The 20,995-nt window shown below is 39.7% G+C and overlaps 3 protein-coding genes across 6 annotated transcripts in view; 1 reads left to right on the top strand and 2 right to left on the bottom strand.

Moving 5' to 3' along the window:
* LOC103370936 (carbonyl reductase [NADPH] 1-like) overlaps nt 1-5,038 on the bottom strand; it is a 26,378-nt gene extending 21,340 nt beyond the window's left edge. For 2 of the 3 annotated variants that reach the window (XM_008300131.1, XM_008300130.1), the window contains exons 1-3: nt 4,898-5,038; nt 3,096-3,210; nt 2,101-2,270 (exon numbers count right to left, since the gene is read on the bottom strand). In XM_008300131.1, coding sequence (XP_008298353.1) covers nt 2,101-2,270; nt 3,096-3,208 — 283 coding nt within the window. In that variant the 5' untranslated portion in view covers nt 3,209-3,210; nt 4,898-5,038. The remainder of the gene's footprint in view (nt 1-2,100; nt 2,271-3,095; nt 3,211-4,897) is intronic. The other variant, XM_008300132.1, reaches the window with a different exon arrangement.
* A 63-nt stretch (nt 5,039-5,101) lies between these two features.
* Nucleotides 5,102-13,349, top strand: setd4 (SET domain containing 4). Its single transcript, XM_008300123.1, has 13 exons — nt 5,102-5,151; nt 6,390-6,482; nt 6,588-6,683; nt 6,834-6,871; nt 8,455-8,543; nt 8,718-8,954; nt 10,467-10,526; nt 10,619-10,748; nt 10,833-11,007; nt 11,157-11,235; nt 11,338-11,418; nt 12,550-12,673; nt 12,754-13,349. Exons 2-13 carry the CDS (start codon nt 6,413-6,415, stop codon nt 12,928-12,930), a joined length of 1,356 nt encoding a protein of 451 aa, XP_008298345.1. The 5' UTR covers nt 5,102-5,151; nt 6,390-6,412; the 3' UTR covers nt 12,931-13,349.
* On the bottom strand, nt 13,275-20,955 carry cryzl1 (crystallin, zeta (quinone reductase)-like 1). 2 transcript variants are annotated; one of them, XM_008300124.1, is made up of 13 exons: nt 20,737-20,955; nt 19,891-19,968; nt 18,972-19,044; nt 18,817-18,861; nt 17,840-17,908; nt 17,113-17,246; nt 16,911-17,022; nt 16,720-16,740; nt 16,267-16,365; nt 16,076-16,191; nt 14,813-14,918; nt 14,688-14,733; nt 13,275-14,087 (listed from the first exon to the last, which is right to left on the bottom strand). In XM_008300124.1, exons 1-13 carry the CDS (start codon nt 20,800-20,802, stop codon nt 13,976-13,978), a joined length of 1,077 nt encoding a protein of 358 aa, XP_008298346.1. In that variant the 5' UTR covers nt 20,803-20,955; the 3' UTR covers nt 13,275-13,975. The 2 variants fall into 2 exon arrangements, with proteins under 2 accessions (XP_008298346.1, XP_008298347.1); XM_008300125.1 differs by lacking the exon at nt 16,720-16,740 and having other exon boundaries at nt 20,737-20,954.
* Between the last annotated feature and the right edge of the window lie 40 nt (nt 20,956-20,995).

The following is a 20,995-nucleotide window of genomic DNA, read 5'->3' as shown; positions in this document are numbered from 1 at the left end:
ACGTCTCCCTTGAACTGCTTGCAGAGCGCTCGGACGATGGCCAATCCAATGCCCTTGTTACTTCCGGTCACCACGGCAACCTTGATCGACATGTCTGCCAAAGAGAGAGAGAGAGAGGTCAGTAGTGTGAAGTCGCACATTGAACACACGGTGAATGAAACAGAAAAACAAACACACGCCATCTTAAACACACAAAGCAGCCTTAAGACTTCATTCATTATCAAGTAAACTCTGATGTTATCAGGAAGGTGGATTTGGCTGAGTCATGATGACAATTTCAGGGAGAAAATTTCAAATACATTTGTGATGATATGAATGATACAGAAAAACATGATTAATGCATTTAAAAACCTTGAAACAACATTTGTTAGTGACATAAGACACCAAAAGTAAAAATGTGAGCATTAAATCTGCTTTAAATTATAATCAATATACAAGATGCGAAAGGATTTCTATTTAAAATAAATTAATCGTGAAAAGAATAAACTACTTTCAGCTCTGTGATGCAAACCTGCTGGTCTTGAAGAATTTTGCAGGATCAGTTTTGTAGCTTTGACGTTAAATTAACCTTAAATATGACAGATAAAGGGTAATTTAAAGAGTTCAATTGGCCTCTTTCTTATGCATTTAGCTTGAATGAGGTAAATGTGTAATAAAACCCATAATAAACTTCTTCTACGTACTTCCAGCTCTGTTGTGACCTTTGATTCTGATGCAAACTTGCTGGTTTTGCATGAATTTTGCAGGTTAGCTTTGCAACCTGTTTTTGGTGAATTAGCCTTAAATATAACAGATGAAAGGTGATTTACAGACTTAAGCTACCGGCTTTATGATGCATTTCGCTTTATCACGCGAACTTTCGCCTCCTGCTCCTTCTACGTTACATAACGCTGACTTTCAGTTTTCGTTATCTTCAGATGAAGCTGCTAAAACAGAAAAACACGAAGCGAACTAACGNGAGGCTGTTCAACTCCTGAAGACACTGAAGAAGACGACTTTAGTGGTTTTAGTGCAGGAGGAAGATGAAGATAGCGATCAATGACTTTTCCTGGTAGGCTGCTGTAGTGTTTATTTTCTTAACCAGCTGTGTTACAGGCACTGTTCAGAAAAAAGCATTTACGTATTTGTGTATGGTACTGCTACGTATTTAATTAAAAGTTTAAAACATCTTTCTGTGTAAATATCTCATGTTACAACGTGGACACCTGCAGCTGATAGACAAGTGAGGCCTGTATATGTACAAAACTAGTTTTCTTTTTAAAGTCAGTGGGTGCAGCTTATATTCAGGTGCCTCAATAGTGCGGAATTTAAGGGAACTCATCCAGGTACAACTTTATTTGCTGCTTGATAGCGAAAAGAAAACTTGCACGTTTCTCAATTCCTATTATTTATAAGGGAAGTCTGTCTGACAGAACATCATTTAATGTGATTTAAGTTTAAGTCTATTCACATGTGTACAAAAAACTCAGCAAATAGGAGAATTATACAAAAAAAACTAAGTTCTGTTATAATAACGCAACGTCACTCGCATGGAAAATACTTCAGCTTACTGCTGTACGAGGCAACACAATTCATTTATCTGACGATTTAAATCAGCAGCACAAAACTCTGCATGACGAGTGCAAAGCCACATCTAAACGACATCCAATTCCAAAAAGTGCACGTGTTAAACGGGTCCAAACTTTGCTTGTAAAGTGATTTTTTTATTATTGCTGCACAAAATCACCTTGTTCATTCTAGAAAGATTAACTCTTTACATGCAGACTGATTTGAGACTTAAGATGCAAATTCAGTGTCAGTTTTTTCCAGTTTTGTGCAGCCGTAGTTCTGATATTATTCTCTAATTTGGATATTTAATAAATACTTTTTTATTTAAAAATAATAACTGCCAGTAACTGTGCTGCTGTATGATTTAACACTGATGAAAGACTTAAGATTGGTGCTCATTTAAAGTCTACTGTGTAATGTATCTCAGCTGTAGTCGAGACTTTCTGGCACAAAAATGTCCTTTAAGTTTCATAAAGTTTATTTCATATTAAACATCATAACACTCGTGTTTTTGTGGCTTCAACGTTCACTGATGTGTCTTAGTATCCTCACCTTTGCAAAACACTCCGGCGTTGTTGACGAGGACGTCCACTCCTCCGTACTTCTCTTTGAAGAAAGCGGCTGCAGCTATGATGCTGTTCACGTCATTGATGTCCAGCTGGTGGAACTTTGGATTCAGTCCCTCCGAGGACAAAGACTTCACGGCCTCCTCGCCTCGACCGCTGCAACAGAAACAAATCCTCACATTTACTTTCGTTCTATTTTTATAACGAAGCAGATCAGACTTTCAGTGTTTTTCCAGTTATTCCCGCTTTGTTTTTTGATCTTAAAAAACGCATTTTGAGCCACTCGAAGAGATGAATAATCTGCCAGAGTTCTGATTTTTGTGCCTTTTTTAGCAGGTTTTTAACTGGAAAAAGGCAAAAAATGATGAAAAAAGCAACAAATTTGCAAGTTTTTAAACACTAAACTCTTACAAACTAGAAAGACGTGTCCTTTCATTCATGAATATTACATTTTACCATAAACTTTAGATTTGAAACCAACTCTTTCAAGAGTATTTGTTTTACAAAATAGCACAAAACATTAAAAAAGATTTAAAAAAAGAGTTGAGATAAAATCGTGCACATTGCGACATGTTTGATGCCTAAAAATCAGATTCTCCAGATGTGAGGAAACATGCTTGTTTCAGCAGAGAAGAGAATAAATTACATCAGAAATCACCAGATGTGGAGAATAATGTACATTCAAAGAGAGAGACTTTACGAGGGGGCGAAAAATTATGATAAATGAGATAAATTTTGCAAGAACCAATCAGAACTACAAGATAAGCAGAGTTTTTTTAAATGCTAAACTCTTTATAACTAGAAAAACTTTTCCTATTATTCATGAATATTACAGTTTACCATGAATTTAGGGTTTGAAGCCAAGTTTGAGGGTTTTGTCTAACGAAATAGCTCAAAACATGAAACAAATGAATGCACAGGCACCAAGCCGTGCACGCTGCGACATGTTCTGGTGCAGGTGTGACCAGGTGAGTCACCTACACGTCTCTGGACATCAGGTAGACGTCTCCCTTGAACTTCTTGCAGAGCGCTCGGACGATGGCCAATCCGATGCCCTTGTTACTTCCGGTCACCACGGCAACCTTGACCGACATGTCTGCCAAAGAGAGACACAGAGGTCAGGAGTGTGAAGTCGCACATTGAACACACGGTGAATAGTGATGGAAAGTTCTTTTCAAAGAGCGGCTCTTGTGGCACGGCTCCCAGAGAAGAGCCGGCTCTTTCAGCTCCCAAACGGCTCTTAATTTATTGTCATCGGTATTTTAGCCTAACTTGGCAAATATGAACACTTTGTGCGTTGATAAACCCTTTTGAATTTAGTGTTTTTATGAGAAGCCTTATAATGACCTAATTTTGTGTATTTTTATGTTACAAAAGCAGGCATTCTTACTTTTAATATTTTAATTAAACTTTTAATCTTAATTTAACATGACAACAAATGAACAAAACACTGCAAACAAACCAACAGAACAAAACTCAGTTCAAACACCAAACAGTATGTCCGTAGTGCAGGTTTGCATTAAAAAAAATGAAATGTCTCAGCTTGGCTGGGCTGATACGGTTTCTTCTCTCGATTATTATCTGCCCGGTTTTTGAGAAGATTCTCTCAGAGGGAACAGATGTTGTCTTCCCTCCATCACCTTCACCAGGTGGGGGAAGACTGAGGCCTTGGCCTGCCACCAGCTCAGTGGGTCTTCTGCTCTTTGGATGAGGGGCTCCTCAAGATAGCATCTCATCTCCATTATAGCATCAGCTGTGGCACTAAATCCTCACATGTGATTGGCCACAAGGCCGCCATGCTGCCAATCAAAACAAAGTTCTGCCGTAAGCTGAGCTCAGCCACTGAGCAGCGGAAAAAAAAAAAAAGTCGGGAGCCGGCTCTCACTTGATGGGAGTTGGCTCCTCTGATTCACTTTTGCGAATGACAAATCACTAACGGTGAATAAAAAAAACAGAAAAACAAACACACTCCACCTTAAACACACAAAGCAACCGTCAGACTTTATTAATCACCTCTTTCCAAGTAAACTCTGTGATGTTATCAGGAAGGTGGATTTGGCTGAGTCATGATGACAATTTCAGGGAGAAAATTTCAAATATATTTGTCTAATAATACAGAAAAACGGGATTAATGCATCTAAAAACCTCGAAGCAACATTTGTTAGTGACATAAGACACCAAAAGTAAAAATGTGAGCATTAAATCTGCTTTAAATTGCAATCAATAAACAAGATGTGAAAGGATTTCTATTTAAAATAACAATTTAATCATGAAAAAGAATGAACTACTGTGAACTTTCAGCTCTGTGATGCAAACCTGCTGGTCTTGAAGAATTTTGCAGGATCAGTTTTGTAGTTTGGACGTTAAATTAACCTTAAATATGACAGATAAAGGGTAATTTAAAGAGTTAAATTGGCCTCTTTCTTATGCATTTAGCTTGAATGAGGTAAATGTATAATAAAACCCATAATAAACTTCACCTATGTACTTCCAGCTCTGTTGTGACCTTTGATTCTGATGCAAACTTGCTGGTTTTGCATGAATTTTGCAGGTTAGCTTTGCAATCTGTTTTAGGTAAATTAGCCCTGAATATAACAGGTGAAAGGTGATTTACAGACTTAAACCACCGGCTTTATGATGCATTTCGTTTTATCGCGCGAACTTTCGCCTCCTGCTCCTTCTACGTTACATAACGCTGACTTTCAGTTTTCGTTATCTTCAGATGAAGCTGCTAAAACAGAAAAACACAAAGTGAACAAACAGGAAAAAACGAAGTTTCTTACTTGGAGCTGCTGTTGTTCTGCCGAGAGAAGCTGTGGGGAAGAAGCTGCAGAGAAAAGTGGCCGAGCTGCAGGAGAAAATGAGCAGATATATGGAGGCTGAAGATCAGGAGACAGAGGAGAAGGGGAGCAGGCTGGGAGGAGTTGTGCACAGGACCAGTGCGCATACCCGGAAAAACAAGCGGAACACGTGGGTCAGGGAGCTGAACATGGAGCTGCGGTGGAAGATCAGGATCAGAGGCAGCTGAGGACAGTTTGTAGGTGTTTCATTTGGATTATATGAACAGTGCGTGTGTGTAATTAGTGGGTAAAGTATAAATTGTGTGTTTTGGTGTTGTATTAAGAGAAGGAAGGGTTTGGTTGTATATTGCAGGTTTTCCTAATGTTTGGCTGTTTTATACTATTACATTCTATTATTGTCCATGTTTAAAACACTATTAACTGTGGCGCCTCAGTACTAGTTAGTAGATGCTTGAAAAGCTTTAGATTCTGCAGTTTAAAGCAAAGTGATATGAAACTAAACCTGCAGCGCTGAGCAAGTAAATCTTTGTTTTTTTCTTCAAATTTTTTTCATGTAAAACTGTGTTAGACATTTTAGGTCTTCATGCGGTCTGAAACTCACTTTCATATATGTGAACCCTTTATTATATTTTTGGAGTTGCCCAACAAAGGGGGAGAAAATGTAGATTTTGTAAAAAAGAAAATAGAGATTTCACTGCTTCTCTGTCATTTGGACTCATTCGACCAGGTCCACCTCTAAAAACACTAAACTTTGATGAACCAAATCTGAACTAGATTATCCCTGAGGGGCTTAAGATTCTTTACGGTACAGTTTCTGATTTCTTAAACTTTTTTCTGTTTGTGATACAAACAAAAAGAAATCTTTTCTCACATCTGAACCGCATATAAGAGAGTGAGAGAGAGTGATGTCTCCATCTCAAGTTACTGATGCCAAATCGAAACCAGAAGCAACTTCTTCTGTTCTCATATGCATTTTTTCAGTCTGAAAATAAATTTTAACAAGTAGAGTAAAGGTTTGATAAATCTTAGACTGTGTTTAAGAGATTCTTAAGCCTCTCTTGAATCATCTGGTCCAGGTTTTTGATCTGGACCTGGTCTCATATGGTCAAAAGTAAAGAATTCTCCATATATTTTTTTTTCCGTTTTCACAAATAGAAGTTTTACAAATCAGAGACTGTGTTTTTAGGATAATATTCTCCAGACGTAACAAAACATCTTTGTTTTGTAGAGACTGCAGCAAAAATCACATCATTCTACTTTTGTTTTTTAAGTGAAAAAGAAATGTATTATTTATCTTAATAATAGCAGTAAGATGGTTGAGCCCTTTAAAACATGGAGGAGAATATGTATCAGCTCCACACCCTCAGAAAGTCACCAGATGTGGAGGATAATGTACATTTAAAAGAGTTTTGTTGAAGTTGAGGTGTATTTATTGTGTGTTTTGTACGTTAATTGTGTGTTTATCCACCAACAGGCGTCGTGGGTCCAGGTGGGACGATGACGGGTCGCAGATCCGGACGAGCTTCCAGGACGAGGAGGCGGAAACAAGAAAACTCCCTCCAGTCGGGTAGAAACGAGTCTGTCGCTTTCCAACAGTGTTTGTCTGCTTTGAACTGCTTCAACACAAACATACTTTCTTCTTCTTGTTGTCTTTCTCCGTCTGTCGGTTCAGCTTCTCTGTGTCACCTGCCGCAGTACGTGAAGCTGATGAAGTTCCTCCACCGGCGAGGATTCAGCTCCGCTCTGCTGCAGCCGGCCGTCTTCTCTGGTAAAATGTCTCCACGTCCTCTGGAGTTTCAGATAAATTCCCTTGTTAGCATTTAGCAGCATCAGCACACTCACTGAGAGACATCCAGCTCTTTGATTCGTTGCAGTAGAAGTTGCTCAGTTGTGTTTTTTCCTGCTCTTCTTCACACAGACACCGGACGAGGACTTCAGACTCTCAGAGCTATAAAGGTAATCCAGCTAAAGTTTATACTCATAATCACTGTCACGATAATAAAACTGCATTCAAATCTTGTTTTTGCACACGGCTCACTATTTTTATTACCTCATTGGGATTCAGACACTTCGAAATTTCATTATGCTTTGCATCTTTTCACGTACAGCTTGAACGACAATAAAGGGAATCTTGATTTTGATCCTCAATGTCTGTCGCAAGCCTTTAATTAGACATGAAATATGCAACATTGCAGCTTCATCGATCTATTAAAGCCCCATATATACACGCAGTAATAAACAAGGAGCAAAAAAGAATATCAGCTCATCAGAGTGTCTAAATAACTAACAGCTGAGTTTATTTATGATTTATTAAACACAACTTCTGCCCATGTGTGATGATGTTTTAACTACTACTTTACAAATAAAGTCATGAAGGAAAAATCTCATAACGAATGATTCACTTCAGCTGATAAACTTTGACTCTTAGATTCTGATTGATCCCTATTTATAGTGAGAAGTAATCCTAAAAGTTACTGCTGTGGTGCATCTTTGGAGACGCTCATCCTGCTGCTGTCTGATGCTGATGTTTAATAAACCCAGAGGCAACAGTCCTGAACAGCTGGAAGCGACAGTTAAAACCTGTTTTACATTATCTGTGAGTCTCATTCATCTGACCTGTTACGGTCTTTTTCTAATTGCAGTAAAGTTTTGTTTTTATAATAGATGTGAGAAAAGGGTTTTTGGCTAAATATACAATTTTAATTTAACGCGCTCAAACTGTATTTATAGAAAATATAAATATTTGTTGATATCAGGATTGTTTTAATCCAAAAAAATCTGCATCAGGCCCCAGAAGTCCAGCGTCATTCAGGCTCTTAATAGTATAAATATAATAAATGACTGAGTTGTTTTAAAGAAGAATCTAATTACAGTTTTCGACTTTTCGACGCAGTGTTTCATTTGCTGTATTTATTTGATTATTTATGTGTGTGTATACATAAAGTATATATATACCGCTTATTTACACTTTACACTTATTTTTATTTTTTTAAAATTTCTTTTCTTCATTGAAACTTGAAGCTGGTCCAAAATACATTTCACTGCACATTGTACTGTAAATGAATGTGTATGTGACAAATAAAGCTTATCTTATCTTATCTTTACAGACAGAAGGTTGAGTCCAAAGTTCCTCCAGAGTGTATTTAATATCTGATATTAATAAACAGTCCAGGATCAAGTGTGAACTTTATTTACTTTGGCTTTTTTAAAAGTTTCCTGTGCAAAAGCCATTATTGTACACAGGACTTTGTGTATTTATCAGGACCGACCTCAGTATGACGAGCAGATCTTCACTTTTCTGCAGCATAAATTCTGCACATGCTTTATTTTAGATGCTATTTTTCAGCCCAGATCTGTTTTCTATATGTTCCTTTCTCCATCTTACTTGTCTTTTGCGTTCTTGCCTGCTCTGTGAAGCGTCTTTGAGTCTTGCAAAGCACTTTTTAAGCACTTTTGCGTATGATATTAAAGCGTTTTAATCCTCGAAGCTCTATTGAAATGAGACCGATGGTGTTTGAATGTTAAGCTCTTCATTTCAGCCAGGTGAGGTGCTGATTTCTCTGCCGGAGTCGTGTCTCCTCACGACCTCGACCGTCCTGGACAGCTACCTGGGAGAATACATCAAGAGGTGAGAGGAAGATGTCAGAATATTGTCATGTTCGGGCAGTTTTTACAGTAAATCCTCCTGTCTCTGACCTGCAGGGTTTTGTTTAGGTCGTCACGTGTTCAGACTGGCTGTCACCTGTATTCCTGCTAACCGGTTCTCAGGTGAGATTAAATCAAACTGTTTCTCCGTCCACAGCTGGAAGCCTCGTCTTTCTCCCCTCCTGGTTCTCTGCGTCTTCCTGATGTGCGAGCGCCACCGAGGGGAGGCCTCTGATTGGTTCCCCTACATCCACCTGCTGCCCGCCGCCTACACCTGTCCCGTGTACTTCAGCGACGACGTCATGGCCGCCCTGCCCAGCTGTTTGAGGAGGCGGGGCTTAGAGCAGAGGGAGGCGGTGCAGGAAATGTTCTCCTCCAATCAGGAGTTCTTCAGGTGAGTCGGGCTGCAGCAGGTTCTGCAGGTTCTGTGTTAGAACGGATCAACAGAGTTTACTCACACAATCAGCTCCAACAAATCTGTAGTTTAAACAGCATTCGATTGGTCGTGTTTCTGGTCAACTCGAGTCGTTTATACATTTAACAATCAGATTATCATTGTTGATTTGTTTAACAAGGTAAAATAATGAGGTTAAGTTACCAGACGGATGAAAATATTAACATCAAAACTCTACAATATTTTAAATATTACAAATTAGTCTGACTCATTTCAGTATCAAGATTAAAACCTTCAAAACTGACAGGCTGTATTAAAACAAGCTTACTGGACTCATAAGATAAGATCAACTTTATTAGTCTCTCTTCTGGAAAATGTAAATATTCAGGTTAAGACTAGGTGTCTCGGTGGTTAGCACCATCGCCTCACAGCTAGAAGGTCGCCGGTTGGCGTCCCGGTGAGGACACCCGGGGTCTTTCTGCGTGGAGTCTCCATGTTCTCCCCGTGCAGCGTGGGTTCTCTCCGGGTTCTCCAGCTTCCTCCCACAGTCCAGAAACATGCTGAGGTTAATTGGTGATTGTAAATTGTCCGTAGGTGTGAATGTGAGTGTGCTTGGTTGTCTGTCTCTAAGTGTAGCCCTGTGATAGACTGGTTACCTGTCCAGGTGAACCTGCCTTCACCCTGAGTCAGCTGGGATAGGCTCCGCCCCCCATGACCCTGGTGAGGATTAAGGTGGAGAGATGACGGATAGTTAAGACCTTTCAAAATTATGCATAATACAAGTTTGCCTGATTTAAATAATAAAGTTAATACACGACAATATATACATATATTGATATATTGTTATGCAAATATGCTTGACTAACATAAATGTTAAGATGATATATCACAAATGTATCCAGCAATTAAAATATTAGGGTCAAAAATGATTAGGGACTAAAATAAATATTAAAGTTAAGACCCTACAACTTAACATATATTAGAAGTCTAACCTGATTATTTCAGATATTATACAACTTTATCAGACTGAATGAACTATTAAGGTTAAAACCACATAATATTATTAATTAGGAAAATATCGTTGACTCATATAAATGTTGTGGTTACAATCCTACAAAATGACATAATACAGTTTTACCTAATTGCAGTGAAGACCGTACAATATTGTCAAACATACAAATTACATGACTAATTTAAATATTAAGTTTAACATATAGTACAGATTCATTTTAGTAAATTAAATATTAAAGGTAACACCCTATATTAGTGTGTGATGTAAATGAACTTCAATAACTTCAATGTTGAAGGTCACAAACCTGCAAAATTATATATTCTATAAATGACTTGACTCATTTCAAAATGACGTTAATTCTAAAATATATATATATCTATATGGAAAAGAAGAAAAACTATTTTCAAACATTTTTTGTTGCTTGAAATGCATCTAAATATATTTAATTTTCCAATGAAGCTTCTCATTTATGTTCACATGTGAATGTTGTGGTGTTCCAGGTCCCTGCAGCCGGTTCTGAATCGGCCCACCGAGGACGTGTTGACCTACGAGGCTCTGAGGTTCAGATCTTCTTGCCTCTTTTTCAGGTTAAGTTTTCAGTTCGTTTCAGTCCGTCTTTGAGAAAATGAAAGCCTGTTTCCTCCTCCGTCAGGTGGTCCTGGTGCAGCGTCAACACTCGCTCCGTCTTCATGTCGCGTCCCTCCAGCAGCTTCCTGTCCGGACCCGACCGCTACGCTTTAGCTCCGTTTCTGGACCTCCTCAACCACCGAGCCGACGTCCAGGTGAACAGCATCTACTGGTGTTTCTGTCCAGACTCAGAATATAGATGAGCTTCCTGCGCCTCATTGAAACTCTATTGTCCTCAGGTTAAAGCCGGTTTCAACGCTGCGACCAGGTGCTACGAGATCAGGAGCGTCGGTGGGACTCTTCGCTACCAGCAGGCCTTCATCAACTACGGCTGCCATGACAACCAGCGGCTGCTGCTGGAGTACGGCTTCGTGTGCAGCAGAAATCCTCACAGCGTGGTCTACGTGGACGCAGGTAAGCTGGGCGCGAGAAGTCTGCATCAGAAGCAGCTTGAACGCAACTCACACGAATATTTAATGGAAAAACACGTTTAGTCTGTTAAAAAAACTAAAAATCTAACATCGTAGCACAGATGAATGTGTTAAAAGCGTTTATTCCCTCAGATCTCCTCCGTGAGGTTTTAAAAGCCGACAGGAGTTTGGATCAGAAGATCAAGTTCCTCAGAGAAAACAGCTTCCTTCAGTAAGACTTTACGACCTGATTGATCTTTAAACCTTACTAACAGTTCTTCTACACGCTGTTTTGTGCATCAGCTAACTCCAGATTTGTCTCCGTCTCTGTTAGAAACCTGACTTTGTCCGGCGACGGTCCCAGCTGGAGGCTGATGACGGCGCTCCGACTGCTGTCGCTGCCACAAACACTGTAGTAGGTTCACGTACAAACACCCTCATGTTGAAAGTTTCATCCCTCCGCTGACTTCCTGTCTGTTTTAGGATTAGTTTGAAGGTTTTCTCGTTTGTTTTTAAGGTTTTAAACGCATTAGCGGCACCTTAAGCTCCTTACAGACGTGCACGCTGTTGGATTAATCTGACAGCAGCTGGATTTTGCGTCGATGATCTTTTATTTACAACAACTCTGAAGTGCTTACAGTTACATTAGCACATAAATATGCACAAGAATTAGTACTTAGAATTGTATAATGTGATTTGGGAACATTTCAGTGCCCGTATTCATCCAAAACCTCCCTTCAGGCTGTGGAACCTGACGTGCTGCAGCTTTTCATTCTCATTATTTTATCGTCCTTAATTCAGATTTGTCTTGTACTTACTATGTTCTGTGTCCTGTTAGTTTTACAGCACTTTGGTTCAGCTCTTGTTCTTCTTAAACGTGCTTTATAAATACATTCGACTTGTGTGTGAAAGTGAAGCTCCGGCTGCTTATTCTGCTCTAAAATCTACATTTCTATCTCAGATCAGGACGTTTCTTCTGCTCCTTCATCTCCGATGTGCTTGAAACTTTTTTTATTATAAATTATGGATATTAATAAATATATATTTGAAATATTAGACAAAATGTTTAAAAATTGCCCAATTTTCAGCAGCTTTTTTTGCACATTGAGACATGAGACTGTTTGAGCGACAATAACTCAGAAACTAATGTAGTTAAAGCCTGAAACTCTCTGTTATTTCTCATAATGTCAGTTTAGTTTTGTGTTATTGTGACATGCAGCTAAACGTGGTTCAGAAAATATCACCAGTTGACTTTTGCTTCAAGTTTTTGGTTGATGTGCTCAAAGATGGGTCTTTTCTTTACGGCTTCATTTTGTTTTTTTAGATTTTAATTTATTTTCATTTCATTTTCTCACAAAGTATTTGACATATGAAGCAAAAATGTCACACTTATCTTTATAAACATCCATATTTTCCGTTAGAAAAAGTTCTAATCAGAGCTGGTCGAGCAGAAATCGGCCTAAACATTAGAGGATTTGAGATGGAATGACCCATTTGTTTGTCTTGAAATAAACGACATGAATTCTGGGTGTGTTTCTGTGTTCAGCCACCAGTGGAAGTCGGTGCTGCTCGGTCAGACGCTGTGTGAGGAGAAGGAGCGGTGGAGCTTTCAGACAGCCAAGGTTCTCTGTCAGCGACTTCTGCGGGACACATTTACAGCTCTAGATAAGGTGAGCACACAAGGCCGACGGTTTCCCGGCAGTCATCCATCACGTGTCCTGACTGTTTGTCTTTTTTTCTGCTCTTTTAGATCTCCAACCTCCTGCATGAATGTGAGCAGCCAATCAGGGAGCAGCTGGACGTGGTGAGGTCACTGCGGCAGGAGGAGAGGTGCATCCTGGGAAGATGTCTGGAGGTGCTGGAGGAGTCGCTTAAAGAAACCGATGAACTGTTGCCGTGCCGACCGGATGCTGATGCTGTGAGCTGACGTCCGTTGGGTCGGTGATGCTGTGGACTGAAAGCTGAAGGTTTGGTTCCAGCTGCGCTAAAAGCAAAAAGCATCAAATATAAAAAACGGACTCACGTTGGACAGAGCTGTGAGGAAACAGCGGAGCAGCGATCGGACTCCTTAAAGATTCATGTTTTTTTATGTATTTATTTTCAGCAATTAAAAAAAAAACTGGCTTTGATCATTCAGTCGCTGAACTTTGAAGAAGCTCAGAAGATAAAATCTGCAAGAATCCAACACAGTTTGCGAAGGTGCTGCTTGTTATTTGGATGAGTTTACACTGAAAGCATTTTCTAAAGAAACAACCAGAACTGTCGTTGTCTTTTTTTAACAAAAATGTGGATTTTATTGAGTGAGTTCTCAAAGAAATGCTGAGAAATAAACAGTTTGTAGTTTCATAGTGTGAACGCCACCTGATGTCATGAGTAGACGTGAAACATGGAGTCTGAATGTGGTCCAGTGTCTGTGTTAGAGGGACGCTGACTGTTTGTTCCTTCAGTTTGCAGTCAAAGAAACCTGAAGAGCTGAACTACGAAGCACAGTCAGGCTTTCTTTGTGTTAGCTGGCTAAACAAAACCTCAAATCCCAGTCAGAGATAACGATGGTTATCAGCAACCAGGCGCTCTTCTTCAAGTTTGTTTTGCAAGTTCAGTAAAAAGTGCTTTTACTGCGATAGAGTCTGAACTGTCATTCAATTAAACATGACACTGAATGTGTTCATTTTGGTGGAATTAAATTTAGTTTTTGAACCAAATCAAAGTGAGATTAATGTTACTGATAGAAAACTCTGGTTCAAACTCAAAAGCCCTGCTGATGCATTCACTGCGCTTCGTATTTCAGCCCTCAGGCGGACCGGAGACTCACAATGAGGAGCTCAAGGTGTGTTTTTCTGCTTTAACTCAACATTGGAAACAGCTTTCAGTCCCCTCAGAACAATTCAGCGAGTTAGAACAACTGTCCATTGTGACGCTTTAAGTCCGGGACGAGCCGACCCGGTTGAACCGCGGGTCTCGGCAGAATGTGATTATTTCAGATCAGAGCTGAACTGAACAACGGCCTTTTTCTTCGGGTGACGCTGGACAGTCTCCATGGCAACCGTGGCTTCGTAGAGAGGCACCGCTTCCTCCGGCTGAGGTCTGGTGAGACGGAGAGACAAGTTCGATTTGATTAGGTTGGAGCTCCGTTTGTGCGTCATCGAGAAGTCTCTATCAATCTTTATTTTGTGGCTGCAGCGCTGGAGGAGCTACGACGAGCGAAAGCACCGTCGGAACGACAAAAAAACCCAAAACAAACGTTAAATGATTTTTTCAACCAATGTGTATTTTTCTGGGTCCCTATAGGTATTCAACTTTATACGTTCTTCTCTGTCCTGTTTCAACACTGAGTCCTTGAGTTTCTGCCACGTGACTGTCGGTCACAGCTGAACCCATAACGGCTCTGCAGCTGCAGCCAGGAGTGCAGAACTATTTGTTTTCTACAGAATCTGTTTGGTACAAGTGGTTTGTTTTTGGCAGCTTTTTACCTGCAACACAAAGAGTGAAGTGATTTTAATTAAATACGCTTTAAGCTCAGATTTTTAACTAAACAGAATGTCTCAGATGAGAAGAAGAGCTGCCAGAAAGTAGAACATCAGAGGATTCTTTCTGTTTATGCAGTTTCCGACTAATATACGGTGTCATTTTTGTGTTGAATGTCTTTTACAGCCATCTGAGTTGAGTTTGAAGTGTTCTAGTTACCTGAGGACTCCAGTTGACATTTTCTCCACAATATCCTTCAGAATATCTGCAGAAAACTGGGTTAAGGACTCACGAAGACCTGAAAGAGGACCGTGCACGCTTTAGATCTCACGCTGTGAGGATACGGAGGTATCTCCCCTGCTGGGCTGACGAAGCCGTCCAGACTTCAGGGTTCAGGAAGGAGACGGAGGCCGATTTTAAATGCAGTAATCTGCAATCTGGAGGATCCAGCTGCAAAAACATAAAGACGGACACAGAAAGGAGATGAAACTGGGACTGAAGACAGAGCAGGTAAATCTGAACTTCAATCTGAAAGAAACATACTTAGATTTATAATAGATAAGCAAACAAATTGCATAAAAGCAAATAAATGAAACCGTATCGATCAAAATCCTCTATGAGACCTGACATTTCAGTGTGTCGCTGCAGGGAGGTTGTTTTTGTTGGATTTTGTAAACGGTAGCACACAGATCGAGGAAGGAGGAGAAAAAGCTGCCTGCAGCCTTCATGCGATGAGTCACACTACGTAGGAGGAGGCTGCGGACGCGAACCTGATCGCTGAGAAGGTTTAAAGGAGAGCAGTGGTCGACTGAGGTCTGACAGAATTAAAACTGCAGCAGATTCAAACAGGATCAGAAATACTTAAACCGCTGCTCCCATTCAAAGAGAAAATACAAGATGAGAAGAAAAAATATGTCCTAAAAATGTAAACACAAGTAAAAAGTAAGAGCATAAAATTTAAAACTGTATATTGTACGAGGAAAATAAAAATATACGTGTACAGTGTAATAAATATAAAGTTGTGCATTATGAATATTTTGTGCGTTTAAAAGACTTCACAATATAAGTTTTCTCTGCATTTACAAGAATCTGTCTCGTATTAATAGTTTTCTACACAGATAATAAGAAGTTTTATTTACAGAAGAATCTCAACAATATCAACAGTCGTCGTGTTTCACACATTATTAAGAAAAACAAAAGACAGTGTGGAAAAAACAACAAATACAGTTAGAATAATAGGCTGAATAAATAACTAACAACAAGATGACGGGAAAAAAGTGCTTCATGGATCTTTGAATGTGGTTTTTTTTTTTTTTTTAAAAAGGAAGAAATGCAAGATTTATGTAATTTTTAGGGCAAATTTCCGCATCTTTTTTTTTCGCAAAATGTTCCAGTTCTCAACCAAAATCGGGCCAGTTTTCAGAATCTAGTTACTGCAAACTGTTAATCGTAAGTTTTTAAACGAGACGCATAGAATGAAGTAATTTAGATGAAATGCTGCATGTAAACCACTTTCTATAAAACTTTAGGCAGGAATTGGAGCTTGAATGTGGGACAGAAAGAGAAGCTTTACTGTTTAACTGCAGTCAAACCTGAACGCGACTCACCTGCAGGTCCTGGTGCGACGTGACCCAGTGACCTCCGACCCCCAGGACGCTGATGATGTCGTGTTTGTGTGGAAGTAGTTTCTTCTCCTCGTCCTCCTCTTCGTCCTGCAGACGGACTGCACGAACAAAGACATCTTAGCCCTCAAGCAGCCTTTTTACCACGTTCAACATGTGTAGTGAGAAGCGTTTACCTCCAGAGTCTATGACGATGTCCACTCCCAGGCCTCCCGTCTCCTCCAAAACCACCGACAGCAGGTCGGACGAGTCGTTATAAACCGGAATGACTCTGGCTTCATGCACGAACACACGAGGTAATGAGTGATTCTAGCTCACAAAACAGTTAAAACCGACTGATCTCAATGAAAAGTCTGTAATTCTGCTCATATCTAAACCAAACATCTCATCAGAAGCTCGTCTAAGTTTTAAGATTTTGTAGTTTCAGTTACTTATGATGCCCAAAATTCACCATTTACTTGCTAAGTCTTAAAATCCTTAATTTGATATAAACTCTGTAGATATATATGATAGATAGATATGGAAGAATTATTCTGGTAGAACCCTGTTGGCATCCGACAGATGAGAGAAAACAGAGATAGAAATCCAGCAAGGAGGCATGTTGGAAGGACAGAAATAAAAGATCTCACCGACTAAAGGTTCCTGAACACCTGAAGAAAAGACGAAGGCAGGGAGAGAAGAAGAAGAAGAAGCAAAGATGAAAGTGAAGCATGAAAAGAGTGATGAGAAAAAAAGGCAGCAGGACTCAGGTGGTTTTGGAGAAGATGCACTGAACAGACACTGGTGGAGATGAGCTTCTGAAGGCATCACAGTTACTCACCAACGCTGGGCCGGAGCTGCTCCAGAAACGTGTGTTTTTGTGGCGAGTGTGACGTCGTCAGGACCTTCACGCCGTGATAACAAGCCAGCTGGATGCACATGAGGCCGAAAGCCTTCGGAGCAAGAAGAGATGACGTCGTCAGTTATGCCTAGACGCTGAACTTTAACAAATACGTGGCGGATTGTTCTGTGTTTTTACGTACGCTGCCTCCGTCCATCACCAGCAGCGTGTGTCCGGCGGCGATGCGAGCGTGAGTGTGCAGAGCGGTGTACGCACAGAGGCCGTCACGCAACGCTGCTGCGACACACACCGAGCTGAGCTTCTCTGGTTTCTGAACTGGAGAACACAGAAACACATGTTTACTGAACAGCTCACGGTGCCTGTATGAAGTATTTACCCCCTTTGAACGTTTCCTCTTTCATTGCTTTTCAAAACTGAATCATGGTCAATTTAATTTGACTTCTTTTGACAAGAACGCATAAAAAAAAGACTCTTTAATACCAAAGTGATGCATAAATTCTCTTTAATGGTGGAGTTTTTAAATGATATTCTATGAACTGAAGAGGACACTAGAATAATTTTCTCTGTCTTCTTGTCCACATCAGACCGACTCTACAGCTGACAGAGGGACGCAACCTTCCTCAGGTGCTTTTACACTTTTTTCAAACAGCTTTACTTCGGTTTTTTTAAAAGCAGGACATGCAGAGAACAGAGAGTAACTACATAAAAGCTCTCTGCCTGCCGTCGATTACAGCAGACAGGAACAGTTCGATCTTTCCCACAGATCAGTCTGACATTTATTCCTGAGCTGAGACGACAGACAGCAGAGCAGGGTTTTGTCATTTCAAGGAATCAGACGCTCAGTCTGTTTTTGTCCAACATTGTGCAGCTGTGGTCACAGCTACTGTTGTGTGATGTTTGAATCTCACCTAAATAGTGTTCGTCAATGTCGACAGAATCACAGAGTCCAGAGCAGGTGGAGTCCAGAGGAAGGATACCTGGAGAGAGCAGGTGCAGGTAAGAAGTGATGAAATGTGTGCTGGGTGTGGACCATATGGACACAATGACTACTGCAACAACACTTATGTTACAAATATAAACCACAAGTCCAAAAGTTTAACTCATTTCATTGATATTTTTGTAAAATTACTGTTAAAAACAGAGCATATTTAGATTGAAAATTGTGCCACAGTTCAACAATATGTCCAGGCTCTGATGGATAACAATCACAGTTGTCATACATTTTCAATATTTAGACATCGCCAGAAATATTTAAACTAATGGAAACTTCTGCCGTGCTCTCCCCCGTCAGCAAACAAAACATCACAAGCCTGAACCATCTGAACCTCGAAAACAGGGTCCAGAAACTGCAAACACTGAAATAAAAGGTCAAAGTTTCCAACAGTCCCTGAAGTACCCGCCTGAGATTTGTTGTTTCTTTGAAAAACTTAACCAGAACTACGCTTAAAATCATGATATCTCCACAAAATCTCTTTATTCTACAGGTTTCATTTACAAATTCACCCAAAAAATAAAGGGTTTGCACCAGAATTCTTACAAAATAACTCAATAAAACAGCCGTGCACCGTGGTGTAACCGTGAAGCCATCGCTGACTCAGCTGTGACCAACAGTCACGTCACAAAAGTTCAGGAACTTTTCGGGTGAACTGCAGGTTTGTGATAATTCTGATTTTTTATTTTCATTGTTTTCATTTTTTGTAAAATGAGATGCTTCTTTTCTTTTGACTTCTGTCCTTCTAACAGAAGACATTTCTGAGTTGTCTCTCCTTCATGGTTGTTCTGTTTCCATAGAGATGCAGGACTTTGTGTTACAGTGAAACATGAGCCCACGATGAGGAAAAATGTGATTTCATGTCCCTGAAATTCCTTTAACAACATTTCTTACCTACAACTTCATCCTCCGGCTGGAAGAAGGTGACCTTGGGACCAACTGCAGTAGAAAAAGAACACAGATTAGCCGACGAAAGCTGTGCTGACGACGCTCCGTGAGGTCTGACTCACTACTAATCACATGTATTTACTCTGTGAACTGTTTACAACCTTGACGGACGACCCCGGCCACCTCTCTGCCGACTGGAATCAGATCTCTCTGGATCCCAACGTCGCTGAGCAGCTACGAGGGAGGCGGAGAGGAGAGGTAGAACACTTCTGAAGGTTATTTCAGTCCAGCTAAAGTCAGTTCAGTTATCTCAGCTGCCTAAACAGTGGAAGGAGCTTCATGTATGAAGACACATTCACCCCTTTGTGATAACAGATCAAATGTATAGAATTTTATATCAGAAATGTAAAAACTTAATTTTAGATTACCTTTGGCTCAGTCACTGGGATTTGATTTCAGTTAATAAGCTTCAGTTTCACATCATTTTCTTTCAGTTTTCTACTTGAATAATAACAATAACTTTATTTCAATGGCAGTCAAAAAAAGTGCTTTACAATAAAACAAATGTGAAATTAGACAAATAATGAATCCAAACAAAATCCTGTGTGTTCGTTTGTTTGAAGTTTTTTGCCTCCAATAACATCTTTAAGACAACAGTTGTTGCATCAAAGTTCTTTCCAGTAAACATTTGTGGCTGCATATTAACCTAACACGTGGAAATATTGGGTTAAACACATCCTATAGTGTTGTTTATGTTGTTATTTTATCTGAGTTATTTATATATTAGGGATTAAAACCCAACAAAAACTATATTATTATTTACCACTTTACTTGACTGTGACTACATTAAACCCAACAGTGTCATAAATCATTTATGGAGAATAACCGAAGTTAATAACATCGCTACGACCTGCAGTATTATAAACTACAGAACTTACTCAATATAAATATTATGTCTAAGTTTAACATGACTAAGTTAGAGCTAAAGCCTTCACCCTACAAAAATATACACAACAAATCCTGTGATTCTCTGGATCTGCTGTGAACCAGTTTCATCGTTGATTGAACTGCCTTCAGTACCTTCAGGTCCAGCGGGTTCAGTCCACAGGCCTTCACCTGGACTCTCACCTGGTGGCTGGTCAGCACATCCGGGAGAGTCTGCAGACAAACACAGAGCTTTAGAGCCGATCGGTGAGACCGGGGAGACGATAACATACAGATATTACAGCAACACACACTGAAATAAACTACCATGCTTCTTTTTGGTGTAATGTCAGCACATTCATAGCTGTGAATTATGAATATTTTGCACATTTAAAAACACAACGCAATATACATTTTTCTACATCCACTAGATAATGTGCAATATTGGTAATTTGGTACTTTTGGACGAATCTGTGCAATATTTAGCCTCTTAACAGGATTTATATTCACAAAATAATCTGTCCTGGACAATCAGAACTAGTACTTATGTATATTTTGGTTTATTTTTCTACTGGTATCCCTTTTGTTTTTGTTTTTTTGCACTATCCCATTTGCTGTTGTACCAATACAAATACCCCTCACACTGGGATAAATAAAGGCTTATTTATTTTAGTAAAGGTTTACTTAATACTTATTCATTAGGTATAGATTATAAATACTTTGTTGCTGTAAATTCTGCGTAATAACACGAAACCCTGGTGCTGTCTCAGTCAAACACAAATGTTAAACCATCAGTTGGTGTAAAATAAAGGTAAACATTTAATATTTAGACTGTGTTGAATGAGGATTCAGAGAAACAACAGGTTTAATTCAATACAACAAGAATAACGTAGTTTTTTTTTTTTAGATGCACATTAATCCTGCACATTTAATTTTATTCTCTCTGGCCTGAAGTTTCAGTACCATTTAATGTGTTTTTATTAGAACCTGTCACAGACTCACCGTTTCCTGAATAACGAACTTGGGTTCGGCATCGCTGACTCCGGCTCGACAGAACAAACCTTTCATCCTGCTGCTCCTTTATCCACCCAGAGATTTAAAAATATCAAAATAAGTCCCAATAATCCTGTTCATGCATTAACTGTGTCTGATCTAGAGGAAGCCAGTCTGCTAGTTTTCAATTTCTGCTAGCTTGAATCAGCTGACCGACTCTTCTTCTTCTGCTGCTTTGTTAGCGGTCAGTCAACCAGCGGCGGGTGCA

Source organism: Stegastes partitus, unplaced genomic scaffold, assembly GCF_000690725.1.
Source record: "Stegastes partitus isolate 25-593 unplaced genomic scaffold, Stegastes_partitus-1.0.2 Scaffold1501, whole genome shotgun sequence".
NCBI classification, from domain to species: domain Eukaryota; kingdom Metazoa; phylum Chordata; class Actinopteri; family Pomacentridae; genus Stegastes; species Stegastes partitus.
The sequence above is the reverse complement of the archived record's forward strand: the minus strand, read 5'-3'. Positions and strand labels throughout refer to the sequence as shown.

Bases quoted from the DNA above. Each gene is read 5' to 3' on its own strand.
- setd4 (XM_008300123.1), top strand. From the start codon at position 6,413: ATGACGGGTCGCAGATCCGGACGAGCTTCCAGGACGAGGAGGCGGAAA. The intron at 6,483-6,587 runs GTAGAAACGAGT...CTGTCGGTTCAG, and splicing joins AGAAAACTCCCTCCAGTCGG to CTTCTCTGTGTCACCTGCCG. The intron at 10,749-10,832 runs GTGAACAGCATC...TATTGTCCTCAG, and splicing joins ACCACCGAGCCGACGTCCAG to GTTAAAGCCGGTTTCAACGC.
- cryzl1 (XM_008300124.1), bottom strand. From the start codon at position 20,802: ATGAAAGGTTTGTTCTGTCGAGCCGGAGTCAGCGATGCCGAACCCAAG. The intron at 18,862-18,971 runs GTTGTAAACAGT...TTTCTACTGCAG, and splicing joins GGCCGGGGTCGTCCGTCAAG to TTGGTCCCAAGGTCACCTTC. The intron at 17,023-17,112 runs GTACGTAAAAAC...CTTGCTCCGAAG, and splicing joins TGGTGATGGACGGAGGCAGC to GCTTTCGGCCTCATGTGCAT.